The 25,266-nt window shown below is 43.5% G+C and overlaps 1 protein-coding gene across 1 annotated transcript in view; it reads left to right on the top strand.

Annotated features, from left to right (window-relative positions):
* Window positions 1-9,333, top strand: part of NMD3 (NMD3 ribosome export adaptor) — an 85,346-nt gene extending 76,013 nt beyond the window's left edge. The window contains exons 15-16 of the mRNA XM_077488055.1: window positions 7,532-7,602; window positions 8,758-9,333. Of these exons, the coding sequence (XP_077344181.1) occupies window positions 7,532-7,602; window positions 8,758-8,891 (205 nt within the window). The 3' untranslated portion in view covers window positions 8,892-9,333. The remainder of the gene's footprint in view (window positions 1-7,531; window positions 7,603-8,757) is intronic.
* Window positions 9,334-25,266: the final 15,933 nt, after the last annotated feature.

Genomic DNA, 25,266 nt, shown 5'->3' with positions numbered 1-25,266 from the left:
ATAATAGGTATTTATTCATGGATAATTTTGAATAGACTTCTGCAGAGATTTATGTTCACTATTGGCATAGGGCCTGGCAGGCCCTGTAGTTCACCTTGTTTTCAGTGCAACTTTAGGATAAGAACGCTTGGGTTTATGCACACAAGAAATGTTGTGTATATATAGATATGGATCTTCTCAGGATATTGGCACAAGTGTGGTGTGTTTTTTTTTTTATTTTTTATTTTTTTTTTTTTTCTCCAGTGGGTTCAGTCCATACTAGAAATACTATTCAGGGCTTGATGGCCCACTTTTATTCAAAATAAAAATAATAGTTCAACAAAATACATTGGTGACCTCACAGGGGTTTCGAACAAGAAAATTATATTCAGCCTCGTGGCACTCTCTCACAGCACCGCTGCTCTGACCTTAACCTTTGTCCAGCCTGTCAATGCTCAGACCATATGCCGCACACTGCATCAAATTGGTCTGCATGGCTGTCATCCCAGAAGGAAGCCTCTTCTAAAGCTGATGCACAAGGAAGCCCCTAAACAGTTTGCTGAAGACAAGCAGACTAAGGACATGGATTACTGGAACCATGTCCTGTGGTCTTATAAGGCCAAGATAAACTTATTGGGTTCAGATGGTGTCAAGCGTGCGCTTGCTACAGTCAAGCATGGTGGTGGGAGTGTCATGGTCTGGGGCTGCATGAGTGCTGCCGACACTGGGGAGCTACAGTTTGAGGGACCCATGAATGCCAACATGTACTGTGACATACTGAAGCAGAGCATGATCCCCTCCCCCTCCGGAGACTGGGCTGCAGGGCAGTATATCAACATAACAACCCTAAACACACCTCCAAGATGACCACTGCCTTGCTAAAGAAGGGTAAACTTGACTGCATGTCTCCAGACCTAAACCCTATTGAGTATCTGTGGGGCATCCTCAAATGGAAGGTGGAGGAGCGCAAGGTCTCTAACATCCACCATCTCTGTGATGTCACCGTGTAGGAGTGGAAGAGGACTCCAGGGACAACCTGTGAAGCTCTGGTGAAGTCCATGCCCAAGAAGATTAAAGCAGTGCTGGAAAATAATGGTGGCAACACAAGATATTGACACTTTGGGCCAATTTAGACATTTTCACTTAAGGGTGTATTCACTTATGCTGCCCGCGATTTAGACATTAATGGCTGCATGTTGATTTATTTTGAGGGGACAGGAAGTTTACACCGTTATACAAGCTGTACACTACTTTACATTGTAGTAAAGTGTCATTTCTTCAGTGTTTTCACATATAAAGTTATAATAAAATATTTACAAAAATGTGAGGGGTGTACTCTTGTGAGATACTGTGTGTGTGTGTGTGTGTGTGTGTGTGTGTGTGTGTGTGTGTGTATATATATATATATATATATATATATATATATATATATATAATATATATACACAGACACACTTACGACACTGCAAAAGTTTTAGGCAGGTGTGCAAAAATGCTGTAAATTAAGAATGTTTTTAGAAATAAGTGTCAGTAGTTTATTTCTAGTTGCCAAAATGCAAAGTAAATGAACAGAAGAGAAATCCAAATCAAACCAATATTGGATGTGACCTCCTTTTCCTCGTGAAAACGGCGTCAATGTTTCTAGGTACACTTACACACCGTTTCTGAAGGAGAATCCAGTTGCGTCACATTTTAAAGCTAAGTGACATGCTGCAGACATATAGTGTGGTCTGCATTTTATGAATTGCCCATAAAAATGCAGATTCCGGTGTGAAATAATACCTTTGGTATATAGTGAAAAGCAATATCTGCCCTCCATTAAAAAATAGGCACCTAAGAATGAAGGGAAGTTTCTATCTATCTATCTATCTATCTATCTATCTATCCATCTTCATACGTGATGGAGACAGCAGAAATGTGATTTGTTTTTTGCTTCAGTTTATTAACAATTTCTTCAGAATGTTCCTCTTCAGATATTATTGTAAGGGGCGGTTAAATGTTGGATGTGCTGGCTGAAAGGTCATGTGTATGACCGCTTGTACATCCCTGGTGGTCTCAGCTAACATTGTCATACGCGTTCGGCACAACTCTTCTATAATGTTTGATTTTAGCACTTGTTTACTGAAGGACTTTTTGTTCAGTCTGGTGACCTTTTGTGTTATGAAGATCAGTTTAAAGAGCTCTTCAGTGATTTCAGAATTTACTTATTATCAGCGGTGGTTAACCAAACAAATGAAAACAAGTAGCTTTTTCACATGAAGCTCTGCACTTATTACTCCCATCCAAATATATCTGTGACTTTTAATAATTAGCATTTTGTGGAAAATATATGCTTGCTGTTATAGCATCTAGTTGGTTATTCAATTCTTTAGGGTGTTTCATGCCTTTCAAATAGTGAATAGAATTGGAAATCCTTTAAAACAGAACACAATGCAAAAAAGAATCCAGCTATACATTAATCAAAATCATTAAATGCACTTTTATGTTAATTGTACAAGACACAGGGCAAGACCATGGGCAGGTGTGCACAGCCTATTGCATTAGAGTGTACACTCCAAAGCTCAAACAAACGTGTGCATGTGTATAGAGATATACTTCTTAATGTAAACAAACATTATAAAATGTATTTGGACGTGTCAATAGGGCAGAGGTTGGTGTCCGTAGCAGGGGGAATCTGTGCACATGGAGTGATTACACTGGCAACAAACTTTGCTAGGGTGGCATACACACACTTTGTGAGACTCCGTATTTTTTTTTTTTTTTTACTAATGTCCTTTGATGATGAACCACTTTTACTTTGGGGTTTTTTATTTTTAAACCATTTTTTTTCTTCTTTAGACTCTTCTGTTAAAATTTGACTGCTTATCGCCCTGGGTTAACTGTCAATTTCCAGATCAGTAGCTCTTGGTGTTTACCTAGGGGAATGTACCCAGACCCCACTGTAGTGTGGCTGGTCTGTAATGTTTTTTTCGGGCACTGGATCCTCCATTAGGGGTTTACCGGGTATGTTGTTGCAATGGCTTTAGTTATTACCCATATATGGAAGGCCCCTTTGGGAGAGGAGATATGCCCACTGTGATGGGCAAAGCCTGGGAACTTAAAGAGCACATGGACTATGCAAGACAGGAGAAGACTGTATTGCCTCATGCTTTAGACTGTTCCTGGCTATAACAACCCACACTGCTTAACATACAAGTGGATACAGAGGCACAGGAATGGGGGCTTATTCACTTTTCATTTTAATCCCTATTATACTGCCTTTGATGCCTCTGGCAATATAAGTATTTACACTCCTTTTTACATTTGGTGGTATTTTTCCCATCTGCGCTTTGTCTCATGATGGTGACCCAATTGCAAAATTCTTTTTGACTGATGCATTTCCGCCTGCTGAAAATGTGAACACATTTGCTGCACTTTCTGACGCTCCCTGTTACAGAGACCTGACCAATGAACATGTTCAGCACTTGGGTTATAGTGGTACCACGGACATGCAAAACCACATTCCTCCACATTCAATCCATGAGTACCCCACAGGGGATCCCTTCACTTAGCAAGGGCGGTTAAGGCATAAGGGGGGATGAAACACAAGCAGAGTAACAAATTCAAAACATATCTTCCCTGCACACAAACACTTTCTAGGAGACCAACCCTTTCGATTTGTGGAATTTCCATTCTGCTTCTCTGCTTGTCGGCAGCACAAGGATTACCTCATTAGTGTGCTGCTCTGCTTTCAGTTACAGGCCATTATGAGTCTCTTAGGCTAGGCTAATATGCTGAAATGCAGTCTGTCTAGAACAGGTGCCTGGATCATAGCGATAGCTAAACAGTATTGATAATTTGAGGGTTAAACAGTTCACATAATGTGTTTCAGTTATGTAGTAAGTTGCATTTACCTACGTCCTGATCTAAAATGGTGATTGGTCATGCAAGCATAATATACATGCTGAAAGATCTTCCAAAAAAATGTACAGTGGATATAAAAACACACAACTGTTAAAATGTCAGGTTTCTGTGATGTAAAAAAATGAGATAAAGATAAACCATTATAGAACTTTTTCCACCTTTTTTAATGTGACCTATAAACTGTACAACTCAATTGAAAAACTAACTGAAATCTTTTCGATGGAGAGAAGTAAAACTAAAATATAGTTACATAAGTGTGCACACCCTTAAATACTTTGTTGAAGTACCTTTTGCTTTTATTCCAGCACTCTTTTTGGGTATGAGTCTATCAGCATGGCACATCTTGACTTGGCAATATTTGCCCATTGTCCTTCTTTAGATCACCCCCACAGTTTTTTTAAATTGGATTTTGGTAGGGATGCACCGAATGGGTTTTTTGGTGCCGAAACCAATACCGAAAATGAAAAATACACTAGGCCGAAAACCGATACCGAAACAGCACCGATACCGAAAATGACTGTTTTTAAAAAATATTTTTATACAGGAGGTGGTCAGAGACTGGGGACGTGGTACAGGAGGTGGTCAGAGACTGGGGACGTGGTACAGGAGATGGTCAGAGACTGGGGACGTGGTACAGGAGATGGTCAGAGACTGGGGACGTGGTACAGGAGATGGTCAGAGACTGGGGACGTGGTACAGGAGATGGTCAGAGACTGGGGACGTGGTACAGGAGATGGTCAGAGACTGGGGACGTGGTACAGGAGATGGTCAGAGACTGGGGACGTGGTACAGGAGATGGTCAGAGACTGGGGACGTGGTACAGGAGATGGTCAGAGACTGGGGACGTGGTACAGGAGATGGTCAGAGACTGGGGACGTGGTACAGGAGATGGTCAGAGACTGGGGACGTGGTACAGGAGATGGTCAGAGACTGGGGACGTGGTACAGGAGATGGTCAGAGACTGGGGACGTGGTACAGGAGATGGTCAGAGACTGGGGACGTGGTACAGGAGATGGTCAGAGACTGGGGACGTGGTACAGGAGATGGTCAGAGACTGGGGACGTGGTACAGGAGATGGTCAGAGACTGGGGACGTGGTACAGGAGATGGTCAGAGACTGGGGACGTGGTACAGGAGATGGTCAGAGACTGGGGACGTGGTACAGGAGATGGTCAGAGACTGGGGACGTGGTACAGGAGATGGTCAGAAATTGCACACATGATACATGACACATGATACAATTGATACAATGCAGCCAGTGTCTCCCCTCATAGCAGCCAGTGTGTGTCTCCCCTCATAGCAGCCAGTGTGTGTCTCCCCTCATAGCAGCTAACCTGTGAAGAGAAAACAGAAGAGAGAAGAGGAGAGTCGCCTCCGTCGCCTGTTTGATCACAGCGCGGGAACATCACAGCTTTCAGTTCAATAGCTGTGTGTTCCCGGCCGCGCGCCGTCACGTACAGCCCCTCCCCCTTGTCAGGGCACTTTGATAGACAGATCATCCGTCCAATCCTACGGGTGATCTGTCTATCAAAGTACCCTGACAAGGGGGAGGGGCTGTACGTGATGGCGCGCGGCCGGGAACACACAGCTATTGAACTGAAAGCTGTGATGTTCCCGCGCTGTGATCAAACAGGCGACGGAGGCGACTCTCCTCTTCTCTCTTCTGTTTTCTCTTCACAGGTTAGCTGCTATGAGGGGAGACACACACTGGCTGCTATGAGGGGAGACACACACTGGCTGCTATGAGGGGAGACACTGGCTGCATTGTATCAATTGTGTACCTTTTGTGTATCAAAAGGTTTTGTGCCAATATTGACTGGTATTTGGAACTGTTCATAATTCCCTCTACCTTGACTAAGGCCCCTGTTCCAACTGAAGAAAAACAGCCCCAAAGCAATATGCTGCCACCACTATGCTTCATGGTGGGTATGGTGTTCTTTTGGTGATGTGCAGTGGTGTTTTTGGGGCAAATTTATCTTTTGGCATTATAGCCAAAAAGTTCAACCTTGGTTTCATCAGACCATAACGCATTTTCCCACATACTTTTGGGAGACTTTAGATGTGTTTTTTCAAAATTTAGCCAGGCTTGGATGTTTTTCTTTGTAAGAAAAGGCTTCCATCCTGCCACTCTACCCCATAGCCCAGACATATGAAGAATACGAGAGTTTGTTGTCACATGTACCACACAGCCAGTACTTGCCAGTTATTCCTGCAGCTCCTTTAAAGTTGCTTTATGCCTCTTGGCAGACTCCCTGACTAATTTTTTCTTTCTGTATTTTCATCAATTTTGGAGGGACGTCCAGTTCTTGGTTCACTGTTGTGCCATATTTTCTCCACTTGATGACTGTCTTCAGTGTGTTCCATGGTATATCTAATGCCTTGGAAATTCTTTTGTACCCTTCTCCTGACTGATACCTTTCAACAGTGATATTCCTCTGATGCTTTGGTAGCTCTCTGCGAACCATGGCTTTTGCTGTAGGATGCGAATAAGAAAATATCAGGAAAGACCTACTAGAACAGCTGAACTTTTATTTGGGGTTAATCAAAGGCACTTTAAATGACAGGTGTGTACTGCCTCCTATGACAACATGACACATGATTTTGAATGTGATAGCTTAATTCTGAACGCAGCTACATCCCCAGTTATAAGAGGGTGTGCACACTTATGCAACCACATTATTTTCGTTTTCTTATTTTTACTTCCTTCCACCTAAAAGGTTTGTTTTTCAATTGAGTTGTAAAGTTTATAGGTCACATTAAAGGTGAAAAAAGTTCTGAAATTATCTTTGTCTAATTTTTTTTACATCACAAAAACCTGGCCTTTTAACCGGGGTGTTTATATCCACTGTATGTGCCCATTGAAAAAAGGAAGGAGAGCACTTGATTAACATGTATGTTACCAGCTGATTCTGGGACAGGAAAATGGTGATCTCCCCTAGAAATCTAGGCTAGTTTATTGATTTTTTTCCCTAGAGAAGTTTTAGACAGAATGTATGATAAGGTCCTCGTATAATTCACTACCTGAGCATTACCCATTAGGCCAAGCAAAATTTATACAGTGGTTGCAAGGCGTCTTCTAGTGCTTCATCAAAGCCGAGTTCCAGGCAAATAAAAAAAAGACACGGAAATGATTTAATATAAATAAATAAATAAATAAAAATATATATATACCGGTATATAAATTGAGGAGTGTAGGTATGTGAGCTTTGGTATAAGCCTTTTGCAATTTCCTGTACAGCAGAGCTCAGATTTGAAGAAAGAATCCGCATAAGGTGCCATTCAGATGTGATGGCGAGTTTTCTGGTAGGATGAGATAGCAGATTGATAGAAAAATTACATAAAATAGCTCCCATGTATACATGTGTATTTAGCTGTTTGCCTGCAGTTTAGCTTTCTCATTGAACTGGATGCTTTTCTTGGGTTTACCCAAGTTTTCCTTTTATGTTACTGGGGTCCAGTCAGTAAAAAATGTTAGCAGAGCTGTTTCTGAATTAGGGATTTGCTGTATATAGACTCTCAAGAGCACATTTGTTCACTCTTGTTTATTTGCCATGCCATTACAGTGTGTTTTAAATAGAGATTTCATTCTTGGTAAAATATCCTTTCGCAGAAAAAATGTTTCTGTAATTGGTTTTTGATGTCTTTTGCAGGCAGTATCAAGACTTCCTTGAAGATCTGGAGGAAGATGAACTTATTCGAAAGAATGTCAACATTTACAGAAGTAAGAATGCTTATTACGTGTTTTTCAAATTGAAGCACACAGCTACATATAGACACCATTTCACACTTAGCCGTGACCGCGTTGGCACTAAAGCTACGCTTTAGCGGTGTTTAAGTGACGCTTTTGCACAGCTTTTTGGCCGCTAGCAGAGTGCTTTTAATCCCAAAGAAGGGGTTAAAAAAACGTCTGTGTTGCGCTTCCGAAATGCTTTTCAGGTGCTTTGGAAGCAATGGGCAGGGCGTTTTGGGAACGCTGTATACAGGGCTCCCAAATCACCCCAAAGATGCTGCTTGCAGGACATGCATCCCTATGGGAGTGCGGGTGTCAGCGGATGAACGTCCGCTGACACCCGATATCGTCTGTCTCCGCTATGGTCCAATTCTGCAGACGGAGGAAAATCCTATTTTTCTATCCGCCTGTGAAGCGGATCGGATGATCACGGACAGACTGTCGTTGTTCATCCGATCCCCCATAGAGGAGAGCGGAGATCTGACAGGGCGCTTCCTGCACAGTGTGCAGGGACCGCCCTGTCATCTGCCGGCTCAGCCGGGATAAGCGTAGCAATCCCCGCTGAGCAAGCGGATGTTCACTGGGCGGATCATCACGGATTCGTCCCGTGTGAAAGGGGCCTAACTTTACAAGCTGCTAGAGAGTTAAATGGAGACTTGTTTCAAAGCTCTTTCGCTGCTTGTTAATATCGGCCATATGCATATATGTGACGTCCATTGTTTATGATGGGAGCACGCCCACTTGGTGCCCTCGGCACAGTGACCATGCTGTCATCAGAACTCTGTTTATGGGCAACTAAACACCAAAGCATTGTCTGGAGTAGTGGCTTTTCTCTGCATATATTAGCCACATTGTCTAGAAGGTTTTTAGCATCACACATCATATACCAGATAGCTGGATATGCATTAAGCAACCAAGAAATCAATACGATTCTGTATGTAAAAACAGTTTTACCGTTCAGATTAGCAAAAATAAGAATGTGAATTTAATGTAAGCAGAGATGTTTTAGATATGTACTTGGTGAGAAACACTCTTGAGTGTAGTACAAAGAAGCAATGAACACATTTCTTCATCTGTTTTATCATGCTCATTTTCCTCTTTGGTCGCCTTGCAGTCTAGACCTCATGCTTGCTTTCTCTCCTTCAGATGCTGACATTGCAGTGGAGAGTGACACTGATGAGGAGGGAGCTCCTCGAATCAGTCTGGCAGAGATGTTAGAAGATCTTCACATTTCTCATGATGCCACCGGTGGGGAAGGGTCGGAAATGCTGACAGAATAGACTTGCTTGAAAGCATCCTGCTGGTGCGTTTCACTAGAGAGGATTTAGAATGTGTCCAATTTAATTTTTTTTAGCTATCTAAAACGTGCACTCATACATATTTCTCTCTGAACTTGGATACCATACACTAAGCTCTTGTTTCGCCTTCCAACTGTCAAATATTAAAATAACAAATGTTTAAGCGGTTTGGATTTTTATTTTCTTTTTATGCTGACATCTTTAAAGAGCTGGCATATACAACGTGCCTCATTCCAGGTATTTTGAGGACAGAACATTGTATTAGCAAATTTTCATTTTATTTATATCACACAAAATCTAAAGTTTAAAAAACAGAGCTGTGCTTGTATGTATAGATGACACATTTCCAGTTACATTGAAAAAATATGACTGAATGGGATCATTGTTTGGGAACTATTTTAATAAACTTTGGACTGCTATATCATTTTATGAAGTTTGGGATTTTAAGATTTGGAATGATTTCCTTACCCCTGGTCTACAGAACATCGGAGAAAGCAGATCATATGCTGGTGTAAATCAGTGTGTACTGTGTGTAGCAAACTGTGGTCTATAAATACAGCGCAGGTAGTAAACACTTTTTTTATTTATACCTACAGGTAAGTCTATAATGATGCCTACTTGTAAGTACAGAAAATATCTCCTTTATGCACTCTAAATGGGACAGCGTGCCATCCATAGAGTGAACCGTCCTATGGCTGTGACTCCCATGCGCAGGAGTGACCTCATACGGGCTCGGCCAATATTTTAGTATGCTATGCATACTAGCACATTATGCAGGGAGAATTTTTTTTTTTTTAACGGTTTACTAACACTTTAATGTGCTCACAGTGATGGGTTTTTCCTGTCATTAGACGTTTGCCGACAGGAAGAATCTGATTTTTGAAGGGAATTCTTTTTTTTCTTTTCTTCTCCATTTTATCATTTTGCGTAATTGGAAAAAGTATGCAGACAAAAATGTCAGCTGTCATGGTTACATAGTTAGTAAGGTTGAATAAAGACACCAGTCCAACCTGAGCGAATGTCTACAATTGTCCCCATCGCTGTACACACTCATTGGTCCCTACCCTCCAGGAGCCCACAATCCAAGGTCAATCCAATTCATGTCTTCTGTCCAAAAATTGGCCCTAGTATAAGTAACCTACCAGCATGTCTTTGGAGTGTGGGAGGAAACCAGAGTATCCAGAGGAAACCCATGCAGGCACAGGGAGAACATACAAACTCCGGGCAGGTAGTGCCCTGTTTGGGATTTGAACCAGCGACCCTTCTTACTGCTAGGTGAGAGTGCTACCCACTATACCACTGTGCCGCCCCTAAAGTAAACCTATGGGTGACATTACCAGCTGTTGTCAAGCGCTCTTTCCTTTCCCCTGCAGTTGCCACTGCCTGACACAGGGAAGATCATTTGAATGGACCAGAGCAGCCTATGAATAGGTAAGTATACAGGTTAGTCAGAATAGGTGTTAGGAAGAGAAAGGAAACATTTTTATGAGTAATTAGGGTTTGATCAGAATAATACTTTTAAAAAACTTTCTTCTGTTGCTGTTTTGCTTCTTACAAATATCTAAATTTCTTTGTTTTTGTTGCTGTGATCTACCTTCCCATTGGAGCATAGCTAAGTTTTATTATCTATAGTTGCAATGTATCTAGGAACAAAGCCATCCTCTTTCTCACTCCTGAAATGGACTAGGTACTAGAAATGATGAACTATGAGATTTGTGGTGTGCATAGAACCTTGCACGTTACCATAACTAATGTGCATTGCTTATTCTAAACCAGAGGAAGTGAGAGGGAAATGGAGCAGTTTGGGAGCTCACGGGATATTACAAGGAGGCAGAAGAACGCTGTAATAAACTATTTCATGGAAACTAAAATATAAAACCATTAAGTAGTGAATGTGCATGAATTATCTATCAGGAAAATAGAGATATTGTTTAGTGTCACTTTAAACCAGAGCCAGCTCCACAGCAATGACATTCATATGGAAGTGAACAGTGGCAAACCACCTATTTTTTTCTCTCTCTCAGATTCTGGTAATAAAATGTATCAAAATGAATATGTTCCTTTCAGTGAACTGCTTTCAGACACCATATACTGAAAATGACCAAGAAAACAAAAATCAGAGCCACTAGAGCAGGGGTGCCCAACTGCTGGCCCACGGCCCCCTCTGATTTGGTATCATTCTGCCTATGACTGGCCGGCACTATACTGGAAGCATTGGCTCTGCTCTCCACTGCAGCCCCATGCTTCCTGTAGTGCGGGTTCTGTTCTGCACACATCAGTGAGTATCAACTCTCCTCTCAATATTTTGCAGTGTGCCCACTACTGTACCAGCCAGGGTACCCGCTAGTGTACCCACCACTGTACCACCAGTGTGTACCAGCCAGTGTACCCACCACTGTGATATCCGCCTGCAGTATCCACCAGTGATACCTGACAACCATTTCCAGATTTGCAGCTGCACAGATTGGGAAATGTCTCAGTGCCTGTGATTAGTGGTGTGCAGTGTCTGCTTCCTGGCTGGATCGGGATTGTGGGATTTAGAACACACCTGAGCCCTTCTCTAGTCTCTACCAGCTTTGGACATGTAGAGTGACACTCTCTGCATTCTTTTTTGCAAAATAGCTCAAGATCTGTCAGATTGGATGGAGAGCGGCTGTGAACAGACATTTTCAAGTCTTACCACAGATTCTCAATTGGATTTCGGTCTGGGCTTTGAGTGGGCCATTCTAACACAAATATGCTTTGATCTAAATAGCTGTATGTTTAGGGTAATTGTCCTACTGGAATGTGAACCTTCATCACAGTCTCAAGTCTTTTGCAGACTCTAATGCTCCATACACGCGATCGGACGGTCCGGCAGACAATCCGCCGGACTTTTCAAATGAACAGACTTGCCCACACATGGACTAAAGTCCGTTCATTTTGACCGTGACTTCAGGTGCAACGAGACTAGAGAAGGAAGTCAATGTCGCCGCCTCCATCGGCGAGCTTGACACCTTGCGAGCCCTGTCGCCTGGTATGGGCTTTAAGGGTAACCCCTATGCTGAAAAACGGCATGGGGTCCCCCCCAAAGTCCCCCAGGAAAGGGGGTGGGGACGAGCGAGCGCCCCCCCCCCCTTCTTGAACCGTACCAGGCCGCATGCCCTCAACATGAGTGGGTGCTTTGAGGAAGGGGGGCCCTGCGGCCCCCCACCCTAAAGCACCTTGTCGCCATGTTGATGAGGACAAGGGCCTCTTCCTGACAACCCTGGACGTTGGTTGTCGGGGTCTGCAGGCGGGGGCTTATCAGAATCTGGGAGCCCCCTTTAATAAGGGGGCCCCCAGATTCCGGCCCCCACCCTTTGTGAATAAGTATGGGGTATATCGTACCCCTACCCATTCACCAGAGGGGAAAAAGTGTCTAAAAACCTGTGTAGTGTGTTTGTTTTTTATTAAGTAGTTTATTAAGCAGCTACGGGGATCTTCTTCCGACTTCTCCGCGCTTTCTGGTTCTTCTCGCCGGACTCCTCTTTTGCTAGCAGAGGAGCCCGGCTTTCTTCTTCGTTGTCACCATCCGGGGGTCTTCTTCTGACTTCTCCTTTTTTTCCGGCCTCTTCTCCCACTCTCCTATTCTTCTGCCAGGCTTCTCCGCTATCTTCTTCCAGGTCTTTTACTAGCGTTGGCCCGGTCTTCTCGTTCGTCGTCGTCGCCGTCTTCTTCTTCCTTCTCTTCTTCCGATGTTGACAAGAAGAAGACACTTTTTTTTTTTCCCCTGTCCTCATCAACATGGGTACAAGGTGCTTTGGGGTGGGGGGGGGGCCGCAGGGCCCACCCCCCATGTTGAGGGCATGCGGCCTGGTATGGTTTGGGGGGGGGGGGGGGGGCGCTCGTTCGTCCCTACCCTCTTTCCTGACCGGCCGGGCTGCGTGCTTGAATAAGGGTCTGGTATGGACTTTGGGGGGACCCCCACACCGTTTTTCGGCGTAGGGGTTACCCTTGAAACCCATACCAGGCGACGGGGCTCGCAAGATGTCAATCTCGCCGATGAAAGCGGTGACATTGACTTCCTTCTCTAGTCCCGTCGTACCTGAAGTCGTGTTCAAAATTAACGGACTTTAGACCGTGTGTGGGCTAGTCACTTGGAAAGTCCGGCGGACTAGCACACAGATGAGCAGATTGTCCGCCAAAAAGCTGAGTCTGGCAAACAATTTTGAGTTAAGTCTTCTTTCAAAGCCGCACTTTTGGGAAGAAAAAGTCCACGGGAGCCCACACACGGTCGAATAGTGCGATCGTGTGTACGCGGCATAACAGGTTTTCGTCTAAGATTGCCCTGTATTTGACTCTATCCATCTTCCCACCAACTCTCACCAGCTTCCCGGTCCCTATTGAAGAAAAGCATCCCCAGAGCATGATGCTGCCACTACTATTTTTCACGGAGGGGATGGTGTGTTCAGGGTGACTTGGAGTGTTAATTTTCCGCCATACATAGCGTTTTGCTTTTAAGCCCAAAATTTCCATTTTGGTCTCACCTGACCAGAGCACCTTCCAAATGTTTGCTATGCCCCCCACATAGGTTCTCACAAACTGCAAATAGGACTTGGTATTGCTTTCTTATTGCCACTCTTCCATAAAGGCCATATTTGTGGAGTGCACAACTAATAGTTATCCTGTGGACACATTCTCCCACCTGAGCTGTGGATCTCTGCAGCTCCTCTAGAGTTACCATGGGCCTCTTGGCTGCTTCTCTGATTAATGCTCACCTTTCCCAGCCAGGCCAGTTCTGTTTAGGTGGACTGCCATGTCTTGGTAGGTTTGCAGTTCTGCCATACTCTCTTCCATTTTTGGATGATGGATTGAACAGTACTCTGTGAGATGTTCAAAGCTTGGGATATTTCTTTTTAAACCTAACCCCTCTTTAAACTTCTACACAACCTTATCCCTGACCTGTCTGGTGTGTTGCTTGGCCTTCATGGTGATGTTTGATAACTAAGGTTCTCTAACAAACCTAGAGGGCTTCACAGAACAGCTGTATTTATACTGAGAATAAATTACAGACAGGTGGTCTGTATTTGCTAATTAGGTGATTTCTGAAGGCAATTGGTTCCACTAGATTTTAGTTAGGGGTTTTAGAGTAAAGGGGGCTGAATACAAATACACACCACACTTTTCAGATATTTGGAAAAACATTTTATAATTTTTCCTTCCATCACACTTTTATGTGCCACTTTGTGTTGGTCTATCACATAAAATCCCAGAAAATTACATTTACGTTTTTTTTTTTTTTTTTTTTTATTTGTCACAAAATGTGGAAAATTTCAAGGGGTATGAATACTTTTTCAATGCACTGTAATTATTAAGATGGAATGTATGTATATTCCTTGCTAAAAAAAAATCTTTTTTTTTTTTTAGCAAGTTATGGGTAAAAGTCCACTTTAAGTGACAGAGGTGGATTGCCCATATATTTTGTACATTAAATTTTTTGATTGCTTTAAGGTGGAGTTCCAGCTTGTTTATTTTTACTTTTTTGATGGTAGGTACTATAAATCTTTTAAAATAAACTCACGTTGTTGTCCCCAGCGAGCCCGCTTTGATCTTTAGTGTGGGCATCTGAAGCCCACTTGTTCCTCCTTCTGAGTCCTAATCGGTGTCAGAAACTGATCACTAACATGCGGGGGGTGGGGTGTAAAAAAAAACGTCTGAAACGCCCGCTTTAAACTCTTGCTTTTAAAAAGTGAAAGTCTGGCCTAAACACTAATAACACTAACGATTTGCAATATTCCTAAAGCCTGCTGCTATGTGAGGGGCAGGCCCTGACTGGCCATAGGGCACACCGGGCATTTACCCGGTGGGCCGCGGTCCGATGCCTATTGATGACCGGGCTGCACAGTGGGAGTTAAGCAGTGGCCGTGGCCTGGAGAGGGTTAACACAGGCCACGGTCGCCACTCACCCCCCCCGCTATGCGGCCGTGCCTGTGTCTCCTCTCCAGGCTCTCTCTCCTGCCCTGCCGACGATGTCATTTATCAGCAGAGCAGGGGTGGGAGGAGCTGGAAATCTGTACACCGAGTGCAGGGATCCGTGGTTGCTAGGCAGCAGGCTGTGGCTGGCGATGGCTAGGCAATGGGGATGCTGATGTCATGGAAATGTATGATGTCAGGAGACCCCACCCACCTAGGCAGCTTACATCCATTCAAAAAACTAAGGGGGGTGAAGGAGGTGTTTAAGTACACAGAGAGAAATGAAGCTATCAGATCAGAAGTGCATACAAGCAAAGGAGACACAGAAGGAAAACAGGAAAACAAGAAAAGGCAGACCAAGGATGAATGGCGGACACAGGAAAGTGTAAATAGATGAAGATGAATGGTGGCAGAAAGGAGATAAGAAGAGCAAAGGAGGGAAAAAGAACATATAGAAAAAAAGAGGAAATTAACCACTTGCTTACTGGGCAATTAACCCCCCTTCCTGCCCAGACGAATTTTCATCTTCCAGCACTGTCACTCTTTGAATGACAATCACGCGGTCATGCTACAGTTTACTCAAATTCAATTTTTTTTCACACAGATGGAGCTTTCTTTTGGTTGTATTTAATTGCTGCTGTTTTTTTAATTTTTTGCTAAATAAAACAAAAAGGGACCAAAATTTTGAAAAAAACTTTTTCATAGTTTGTTATAAAATTTTTAAAACGGGTAATTTTTCTCATTCACTGATGTGCGCTGATAGGTGGCACTGGTAGGTGACACTGATAGGCAGCATTGATGTGTGGCACTGAATATTAGACAATGATGCCCATTGATTGGCAGCACTGGTGGGCATTGGGTGGCACTGATAGGTGGCATTGGTGGTCACAGCGGCGGCTTTCTGAGTAAGGGACTGATGTCCCTCTGACAGAAGCCAGTGATCGGCTTTTTTTTCCCCCTCCCGCTGACAGTGTGAGGAAAAAAAAAAAAAATACAGATTACGAGCTTCGGTTTACATCACACGATCAGCCGTGATTGGCTGACAGCTGATCATGTGGTAAGGGGCCAGGATCGACCCCTTACTTGGATCTGTGATCAGCTGAGTCTTATAGGAGATCCAGGGATGCCCTCCTGGCAATTAAGGCCCATGCTGCTGCCGTCTTTTGGCTATAGTGCGGCCACCAATTAGTTAAGCAACAAAAAAGTGAAAAATAGAAAAGGATAAAGACTACTCTGTTGATAGGATTGACATTGTTGGAAGGGTGGGAGAGCTAGTAGAGGACACACAGGCTGAATCCTGCCTCTGCCCTGCCAAAGGTAGGACTGTGCAGGGGAGGCGGAGAGTAAAAGGGGCCACTGTGATTACAGAGACAAAGGAGGGGGAATGACTGCAAGGGGCACTGTAATGGGGGCTGTGATTGCAAGGGGCACTGTGATTAAAGGAGGACTGTAATCGTTACAGCAGGGGTGACCAACCTTTCAAAGGGCGAGGGCCACCTAAGCAACTTGGTAACAGGTCGCAGGCCACAATGAGCGGGTATATGGCAGCCCACTCTACTCTATAGAGCCCACTCTACTTTAGTTTTTTTTTTCTTTTTGCAGATCGGATTGGAGGTAGGCGTTTGTAAACGGACACAAGCCATTTACATCTTCTACTCTTTAGAGATGAATGGAGGGTCCAATTGGGTCGGACTGACCGTGTGAAAGGGGCCTATGGCTCAGTGCAGGTAACCCCCAGGTGCACTGCTCTGCACCTGTGGATCAGTTTGAAAGCAGCCCAGTAACCACTGCAGAACAGATATGCCCATATATACACTTTGATGTTAGTAATAAACTTACTATTAATAACAGTATTCTATTCCAACACAGAGCAGGAGGTCGTGGGCCACATGTGGCCCCTGGGCCACTAGTTGGACACCCCTGCATTAGTTTCCTTTACAGTGCAGTCCCCTTTATATCACAGTGCCCCATTACATTACAGTGTGGAGGAACGACTTCATGATTATCCCATCACCAACCGTCCTCGCGAACGGGCGGTTGCTGGAAAATTGGCTGCTCAGTCTAAATTGGCCAGGCCTATTTTTTTTGTCCCAGTCCGGGCCTGGTGAGGGGCCTGACTTTCTGAATTGGCTATATCATGCAAACAGTTGTTTTTACTGTCCAATAAGGATGGTTGATGGAAAAACACTGTTATTAGACATACAGTAGTATTGGGGCTTAGCTATCAAGTAACAAAGGAAAGCTGACTTTAAATGGGCACAAACGATTCTTTTCTGGCAAATAAGGGTAGTAGCAGACATCTTGTGGTGTTTAGTCTGACTTTTCTAAAATTGAGTATAAGTTGATTTCAAGCACTCCTGTCTTTTTCAGCATCCCTTTGCAGTCTTTTTCGCAAATCATTTCATGCATGTTTAAAGAGGAAGTAAACCCTGATGGGTTTACTTTCTCTTTTTTTCCCTGCAAAGGTAAAGCATAATGGACTACTATGCATCGCATAGTAGCTCATTATGTGTCACTTACCTGACACAGGAGCCAGCGAAGTCGCCGCTGATCCCTGTAGTCCGCCGCATCCATGTTGCTGGTGGCGTCTCGCAGCTCCGACGAATCAGAGCGGCGAAGCCGCGATGACGTCACTCCCGCGCATGCGCACGGGAGTCGCGTCTCGCAGCTCCGCCGCTGCCACTCGGCGAAGCCGCGATGACGTCACTCCCGCGCATGCGCACGGGAGTCGACAAATTTGGCAAATCCATTCATGGATTTGCCGCATTTAGTGCGCCTGCGCGCCGCTGTCTACGGCGCATGCGCCGTAGACAGCGGTGCCCATTTTCGGGCAAATATCTCCTAAACCATATAGGTTTAGGAGATATTGCTTGGACCTACAGGTAAGCCTTAATCTAGGCTTACCTGTAGGTCCAAGTTGTTTGGAAGGGTTTACTTCCTCTTTAATTTCTTATGGGGTACCGTAATTACTGGAGGATGTTTTCAGCTACCCATTTTTTTTTTTTTTTTAACCAGGAATCAAGACTTACTTTCTGTCAGGCAATTTATTCCTCTGTTATTGAGGTGATCTATTTATTTGGCTGTTCCATTATCTGGAAGGTGCTGTTTCAGCTTGAAACGATTGACAGTTTAACCTGCTTTGCAAACGACAGATGTGATTTAAAGGTATGGATCTATCAATCGATGCTGAACTTAGGGTTTCATGACCCATAACGCTGATTCCCAGCACTTATTAAATCTCTCGCTGACAGTCAATGGGTTCAAGAGCATGAATTTTCACTGTCTGCGATCTCAATGGCCACTAGATGGCAGTAGCAGACAGTAGTAGTCAACAGAAAAATGAATCTATCTTTTATTCTTTTACATCGCTTTTTAATTATAGATGGGCCTCTGTTCTGCCACTATCAACTTCTTAGCAAACTCCCAAATGCTTCCTTTTGCAAATTATAATAAATGTCATGATTGCTTATTTACTTAGTTTGCATTGCAATGTATTTTTCTCTTTCACAAAGCAAAGTTCGTATCTAGATCTGAGATTGCTTAGGGATAAAAGGGGAGATAATTATTTCATGTATTGCAATGCAGTCAGGTAAGGTAAATGATGAAAAATTACACCTGGCTTACACACAAATTCTGCCTCCCTACTTGGCAGCAGCAGGGATGGCATTGTGGGAAATCAGTGATATTTGGCAGTGGACAGTTAATAAGTGGAGCCTTCCAGGCCCAGGATGTAATTTTAACTGTCAGTAAAATTTTGCACTGATCCCACTGGGTTGCTTTAGCTGCGTGTACACTGCCGGATTATAGGTTTGTGACAGAAACCCCTAATTAAATACAGTAAATAGGAGATGACTGCTGTCTACAGCTGAATTGTAATTCAATGTCTTTTACATTATCCAAAATATGATTAGACTCATGAGGTGAGAGCAAGGGAGTTCGATTAGACGAGCACCAGTAGATGGCACCAATATCATACTGACAGACGTATGCTAGGTTTCTTATTTCTGGTCCTGTCATTTGCTCTACAAGAGTGTTTATCTTTTTGCTATGGTTACTAACAACTTGAGCATGAAAGAGGGGTTATAGTGCAATATGCATCAGATTCTTACATAGTCTCTGATTCAAATTTATTGATGGTCTCTGTAGATGAAGAATGCGCAAGTGTTTAAACCACTATAAAAACTTTAGTCTGCACAATCTTTGGATAGGGACTATTAAGCTGTCCATAGACGAGGGAATCTGGGGGTGCACTGCAGGTTCCTCATAGCACCTGTCTGGAATATGAATGTTCACTGCAGATAAACACCTGTGGTCAACCTATGCAGAAGCCCTCTGGTGCAAACATGTAAGAGGGAAAACTGTAACGACTGCACAGGGATTTCTAACTTGTCAGAATGCTGTTTTCTGTACACTACAGGACACAGGTTTGAGTATTCATAGATTTGGGTTTGAGCTTGCAACTGGAGGTCATTGGATTAACACTGGCAAAGCTTTTAAAGCAGAACTCCAGGCATGTTTTTTTCCCCTGGGCTTGAACTGCATGGGTTAACTGCTTGTTTTGTTCTAGGTGAGAGGACAGCGGAGATATACTTGCCTGACCCACTGATCCTCCCCAGACCAGTCCAGCACGCCCATGCTTCAGTGGTTTTGAAGATGGGTCTTTTCTTGATGTCAGCATGCTCCATAGACAGGAACAGGCCACTGCTAGACTGTGGGGAAGCACAGTTTTCCAGAGCAGTGGTCATCAACCCTGTCCTCAGGGACCACTAACAGGCCAGGTTTGCAAGATAACTGAAATACATCACAGGTGATATAATTTGCTGCTGTGATTGCAGTATTCTAGTCTGCATACATGTAATACATAAAACCTGGCCTGTTAGTGGGCCCTGAGGACAGGGTTGATAACCACTGTTCCAGAGGATTGTCGGTTCGGGTGAGTATGAACTTCATGCTTAGCGATAGAAAAAAACAAGCAAATTACCCATGCAGTGTGGGCATAGCCCCACCGCATAGGACAAAAACAAATTGCCTGGGGTTAAGCTTTAAGGACAAGCTCTTATAACCCTTCCCCACTCCGTGAGTCCTCTGTTTTTTTGCTAGTGTTTAACGGTGATGGACCTTTTCTACCTTGTGGAGAAATCACTCTTAGCTTAATTAGTTTACTGTTTTATCTTCTGATTCTTCAACCAACTCTTTAATGAACTCCTCACTTTCTTCAGAATACCACAATACAAACAGTTTATCCGTATCATTGCAACCTCAGTAAAAACATGCAGACTGTAGAACCCACATCTGGAGGATGGCCTCACTGTTGTTCATTGGATCCTGTACAGACACTCGCCTTGGAACTTCTGCTGCAGGATAGTATACAGGCCCAGGGCTGTGGTCCATCCCTATGGAACCCAAACCCTGAAGACCCCTTTTGGGTATGCCCACCATGATGGGAAAAGCCTTGAACTCTATATTGTGGTCCAGTGTCATGGACACATAAGAACAGTTTAGCACAAATAACAAGAAATGGTAATAAGGAATAAACACAAATATACAAAAAGTTTATTAAAAGCACACGATATTAAGAACATGGATACCTGCAGACCAAAAATCCAGTTTTACTGCTGGTTCTAATGTCTGCTCATCCATAGCTGCTTACATGGTTTATATAACACCATCTTTCAGTATGTTTGTTGATATACCATTCTATTATAGTGTTTAACCATGTGCTGTTCTGTTTCTCTAATTGTATGTGGATCCAAGTGTGACATTAAAAGGAGGTTGCGAATGTTGTTCTTTTAATTTAACCGTGGGAATATTTGGTCTGGGGTTATCCATACTGTTTTAGTACTGTGTGTTTCAGTAAATGTTTTGTAATTTTGTATTGATCCCTTATTACCATTGCTTGTAATTGTTATAATAGTCTTTTTTTCGATTTGGGATAAACACATTTGCACATATTAACTACATATTATGATGGTTACAACATGTGGAGAATATTTTACTATTTTTTCCACCCAGTATCTTTAACTGTCACTGTAAAAACTGACTAAGTTTGGAGTATCTACAGTGTATCAAACATAACACTGAAACAAAACCATATAGAGCTTGGTCTTAATGCTGATCACGTACTTTACCTCCACTTTCTCTTAGAGCTTTTGTAAAGTAATCAGGCCCTTCTCACCGCCAGGACTTTGCTAAAGGATGGTCTACACCTGCGTTGCTGTGTACTCCTTTTGGACACGTTCACCCCATATTCCACAACCTGCTCTGTGAATACCCCACAGAGAAATACCCTCTTCTGTAGCTATGGTGAAAACCAGGCAAAAGGGTGCCACAGCAAAATCTCAGGTGAACATTCACTCTGGGGAAGGCCCCCACAACACATAATCTCAGAATGATGAGGCTTTCCTGACACAAGCATGACAGCATATATGTATGGGTAGGCTCTGCCCCCTGCCCTATTCCAGGACCGGTTATACTTTATAAGCAAGTCTCCACCCTGCAGGCAGATCTCTCTTTTTTTTTTCCCTCACTCCTACAGCTGGTTACGCTGCTGCTGAAAGCAGGATTTCTTTCTCCTAACCTTGCCGGATTTATCTGGCCAAGCTGCACAGGTTCAAGCCTCTCCTGTCCCGCTTTACAGGCTGTAAATCTCCTATATAGGAGAAACCCCCCTCATGATACAGGATGAAGGGGGTGATGGCATCTGGTCTCTAGGGATTGCTCCTTCATCATGACTCCATGGATGGACATTCATTGGATTCATTGTCCTGTTTGGACATGAAGCGTGCAGGTGGTAAGGCACCATATGGTGCACAAATCTATAGTATTCAGTTACTGCTGCAAGTATGTTGTTTAACTTGCACCACTGAAAGCATATGTCACACGTGAATATTTCTGGCTTGGCCCTCATTTCAATTTGTTTACTGATACTCACAGGTTGTGGTTGTGTCTGCAATACAGCTAATTCTGTAAGCAGGTGTGCTGTGCTTGGTGGAAACCTTCCTATTAATTCAGCAAGGCCTGGCCCTACAGGCTTGACTTATTGTCTGCAGGTATGCTGTTCGCTTACCTCACTGAAAGCATATATCATACATGTGAATCTTACTGGCTGTCCATAGTGCCACTCTGTTTACTAATGTTTCACAGGTTGTGGTCTGTGTCTGTCTGCAGTATTGCTAATGCTTAGGCTGATAACAGGTGGTGCTGAGCCTTTAATATTAACGCAGGGCCTGGCCCTGCAGGCTGAGCTTACGGTGTACTAATGCTTGGTTGTGGTATGGACCTTTGGGGTACATATGTCTAAGGTAGGTTTAACCTGCTAGTGCTAATAATCTGATGACTATTAACCCGTGCTGCTTGCCTGTGATTACATTGACTCTACTGCACTAATGACAGCTATGCGTTTATTATTATGCATTTACATGCTGACCTTGATGCTAAATATGAGTCTGGATCTGCTTAGTTACATTTTCTTAGTCCTTTACCTGTTAGCAATGTGTAATTGCTTCTGTTATTTGTGGTACACCACTGAGGGATATGTGGTTTGCTGCTTGTAGTGGTTACTACTGATGTGTGTTGCGTGTGTTTTTTTTTTTTGTTTTTTTTTACAAATACTCCCAGGCATGGCTCCAGTCTTTCAGCTCATCCGTGGGCCAGTAGCAATCAGCCTTCCAAGAGACCAACAACATTCATTAAGGTGAGGCCAAGTAGGTATATTCTATATCCTAAAAGTGTGCCCATTATGGGCATAATGGATTGTAAATCTCTCCAGCCCTCAACACCAACACCACTTCTCAGGAAGAGGAGTGTCAACCTGGTTCTGCAACAGGGACAGGTTCTCTTTAGCGGTGAAGGAACCACTATGTATTTAACTGCCAGAAGAGGCAGACCAAGGAAATCTCTACAGTAATCTATTATTTTAAAGGGTACCTCTGCCTCAAAAGCAGCCAGCCAAACAGTCTTCATCAGATTAGCCAGGGGTGCCACTCTGCTAGCAGAAAAGCAATATCCTTTGCAGAGGCCCTGGAACAGCGAATGGATCTGGAGGTTCATACAACTATTAGGTAGTGTTTTGTGACCTGCTATTGAGCTCACTTCTTTAGCCAGACTGTCAGGATCTCAGACCAGATGAAAGCAGAGCTCTGGCCAGTGATAAACTCTCTATGATGGCTGATCCTAGAGTGAAAAAGAAGTAACCAGTGATGCAGTTCAGCCACTGTGAATACAAGACAGTATACTGTTTCTCAAGTAGCCCATTGTGGTCAGTTAACCCTTATGGCTCATCCCACAAGGAACACATACCACTTTTAAGTCGGAGTGGTAACTCTACAATTAGACCCGACCGTTGCACGCCAATGTACGTCGGCAGAATGGCACAGGCAGGCATATTGGCATACAGGTACGTCCATTTTTATATGCAGTCCTGCCGTCGCTTGCGCGCCGCCGGCGGCACGCTTGTGTGCCAGTCGGAACCCCCGTGAGTCCGGTCGCGGGTCCCGCGGACTCGATACCCGCGATCGTCTCACGGGGCGGCTGAACGGAGATGCCATTGTAAACAGCATCTCCCTGTTCTGCCTAGCAACAAGTGATGCTGATCTCTGCTTCATGTGATTGGAGCAGAGATCAGTTTTCACTAACACAAAGCCCAGCCCCCCACAGTTAGTAACACACCACTAGGAACACTTAACCCCTACACTCCCACTCCCTGGTTAACCCCTTCACTGCCAGTGTAATTTACACAGGAATCACTGCATTTGTATAGCACTGATTGCTGTATAAATGACAATGGTCCCAAAAATGTATCAAAAATGTCCGATGTGTCCGCCATAATCTCTCAGTCACAATAAAAATCGCTGATCGCCGCCATTACTAGTAAAAAATTTTTTTTAATAAAAATGCCATAAAACTGTCCCCTATTTTGTAAACGCTATAACTTTTGTGCAAACCGATAATTGCTTATTGCGATTTTATTTTTTACCAAAAATATGTAGAAGAATACGGCCTAAACTGAGGGAAAAATTTTTTTTATATATATTTTTGGGGGATATTTATTATAACAAAAAGTTAAAAATAATGCGTTTTTTTTTTCAAAATTATCGTTCTATTTTTGTTTATAGCGCAAAAAATAAAAATCGCAGGGGTGATCAAATACCACCAAAAGAAAGCTCTATTTGTGGGAAAAAAAGGACGTCAATTTTGTTTGGGAGCCATGTTGCACGACTGCGCAATTGTCAGTTAAAGCGACGCAGTGCCGAATCACAAAAAGTGGTCTGGTCTTAAGCCAGCAAAATGGTCCGGTCTGAAAGTGGTTAATCACCAATGACCAGAGGATAGCCAAAAGGCAAAGTAACGAAGATTGAATGACAGGTTAAACCTGGGAGAATAAACAAACAATAATCATCTTTGTCTGTCTAAAGCCGAGTCTACCCAAGTCGCCCAGTAGGGCCGGCCAGCAGAATTATATGTAAATTTTAGCTTTAGGATCCGTGGGTCCTGTGCATTAAGAAAGCCAATAGAATTTTTGTTCCTCTCCACCAACGCATTCCATTCCCTCCATGATGCATTAGAGCAATTAACTCCGGAAGACAAGTGTTCCCACATCTGGTTTAATGGTGAGTCATCCAGCCAAAGAAGATGTCAAGGGTTATGACTGTATTTTCTTTAGTCAAAAGTAAGACTTGGTCAACAAGCAGAAGGTTTAGGATCCAAAACTTCATATAGCATCATTGCAATCAATCTCCCCAGCCATCAGTAAGGCTCAGCTTCCACAAATTTTACCCCATGATTTCCAAGGAGTACCGTTCATAGCTGTGTGACTTTAAATTGCAGCAACTTCAAAGTAGTCCCTGCACTAGGCCTGAAGGCCTTTCCACAAACTTAGGGCATTTCCCAGGACATTAGGTCTATTAGTGGCCAACTTGCGGGCGTAAGGGCTTCTGGTGATTCTTGTTTGGGCAACAGCTTTGCGCAATGTCTTCCAAAAAAGTTCTAGTTCAGATTTTTATCGCATTGGGAGGAGCCATCATTGAGACCAACTAATCTCATTACACAAATGACCTGCCTGGAAGTGGTTCTGAATCTCTGAAGAATACAGTAGAGTTACCCTCAGAGAGATATTATTATTATTATTATTATTATTATAGCTCTTTCCCATTGGTTGCATCCGACAGTCGCAAAAGGGTAGAGAAGTAACCTGTAGTAAGCCATGTGGTCCGAGGGGCCCAATGGAAAGTTTTATTAACTGGTTTTGTAGTAAGGGAAGACTTGCTTCCTGCACCAGGAACAGTGTCTCCACAGAGGAGACCCCTTTTGAGATTTAGCTAAGCTAGCTAATCTTTTAGCTTATCAGCTATTAGGCATACAATCATCGAAATCTATTACTTGTCGGTTATTCATGCCAATGGAGGACAAGGTGTCCAAAGTCAGA

This window comes from Lithobates pipiens, unplaced genomic scaffold (genome assembly GCF_037356315.1).
Source record: "Lithobates pipiens isolate NorthernLeopardFrog02 unplaced genomic scaffold, aLitPip1_a1.2 Scaffold_18, whole genome shotgun sequence".
Classification (NCBI taxonomy): Eukaryota; Metazoa; Chordata; class Amphibia; order Anura; family Ranidae; genus Lithobates; species Lithobates pipiens.
This window is presented reverse-complemented; position numbering and strand designations above follow the sequence as displayed.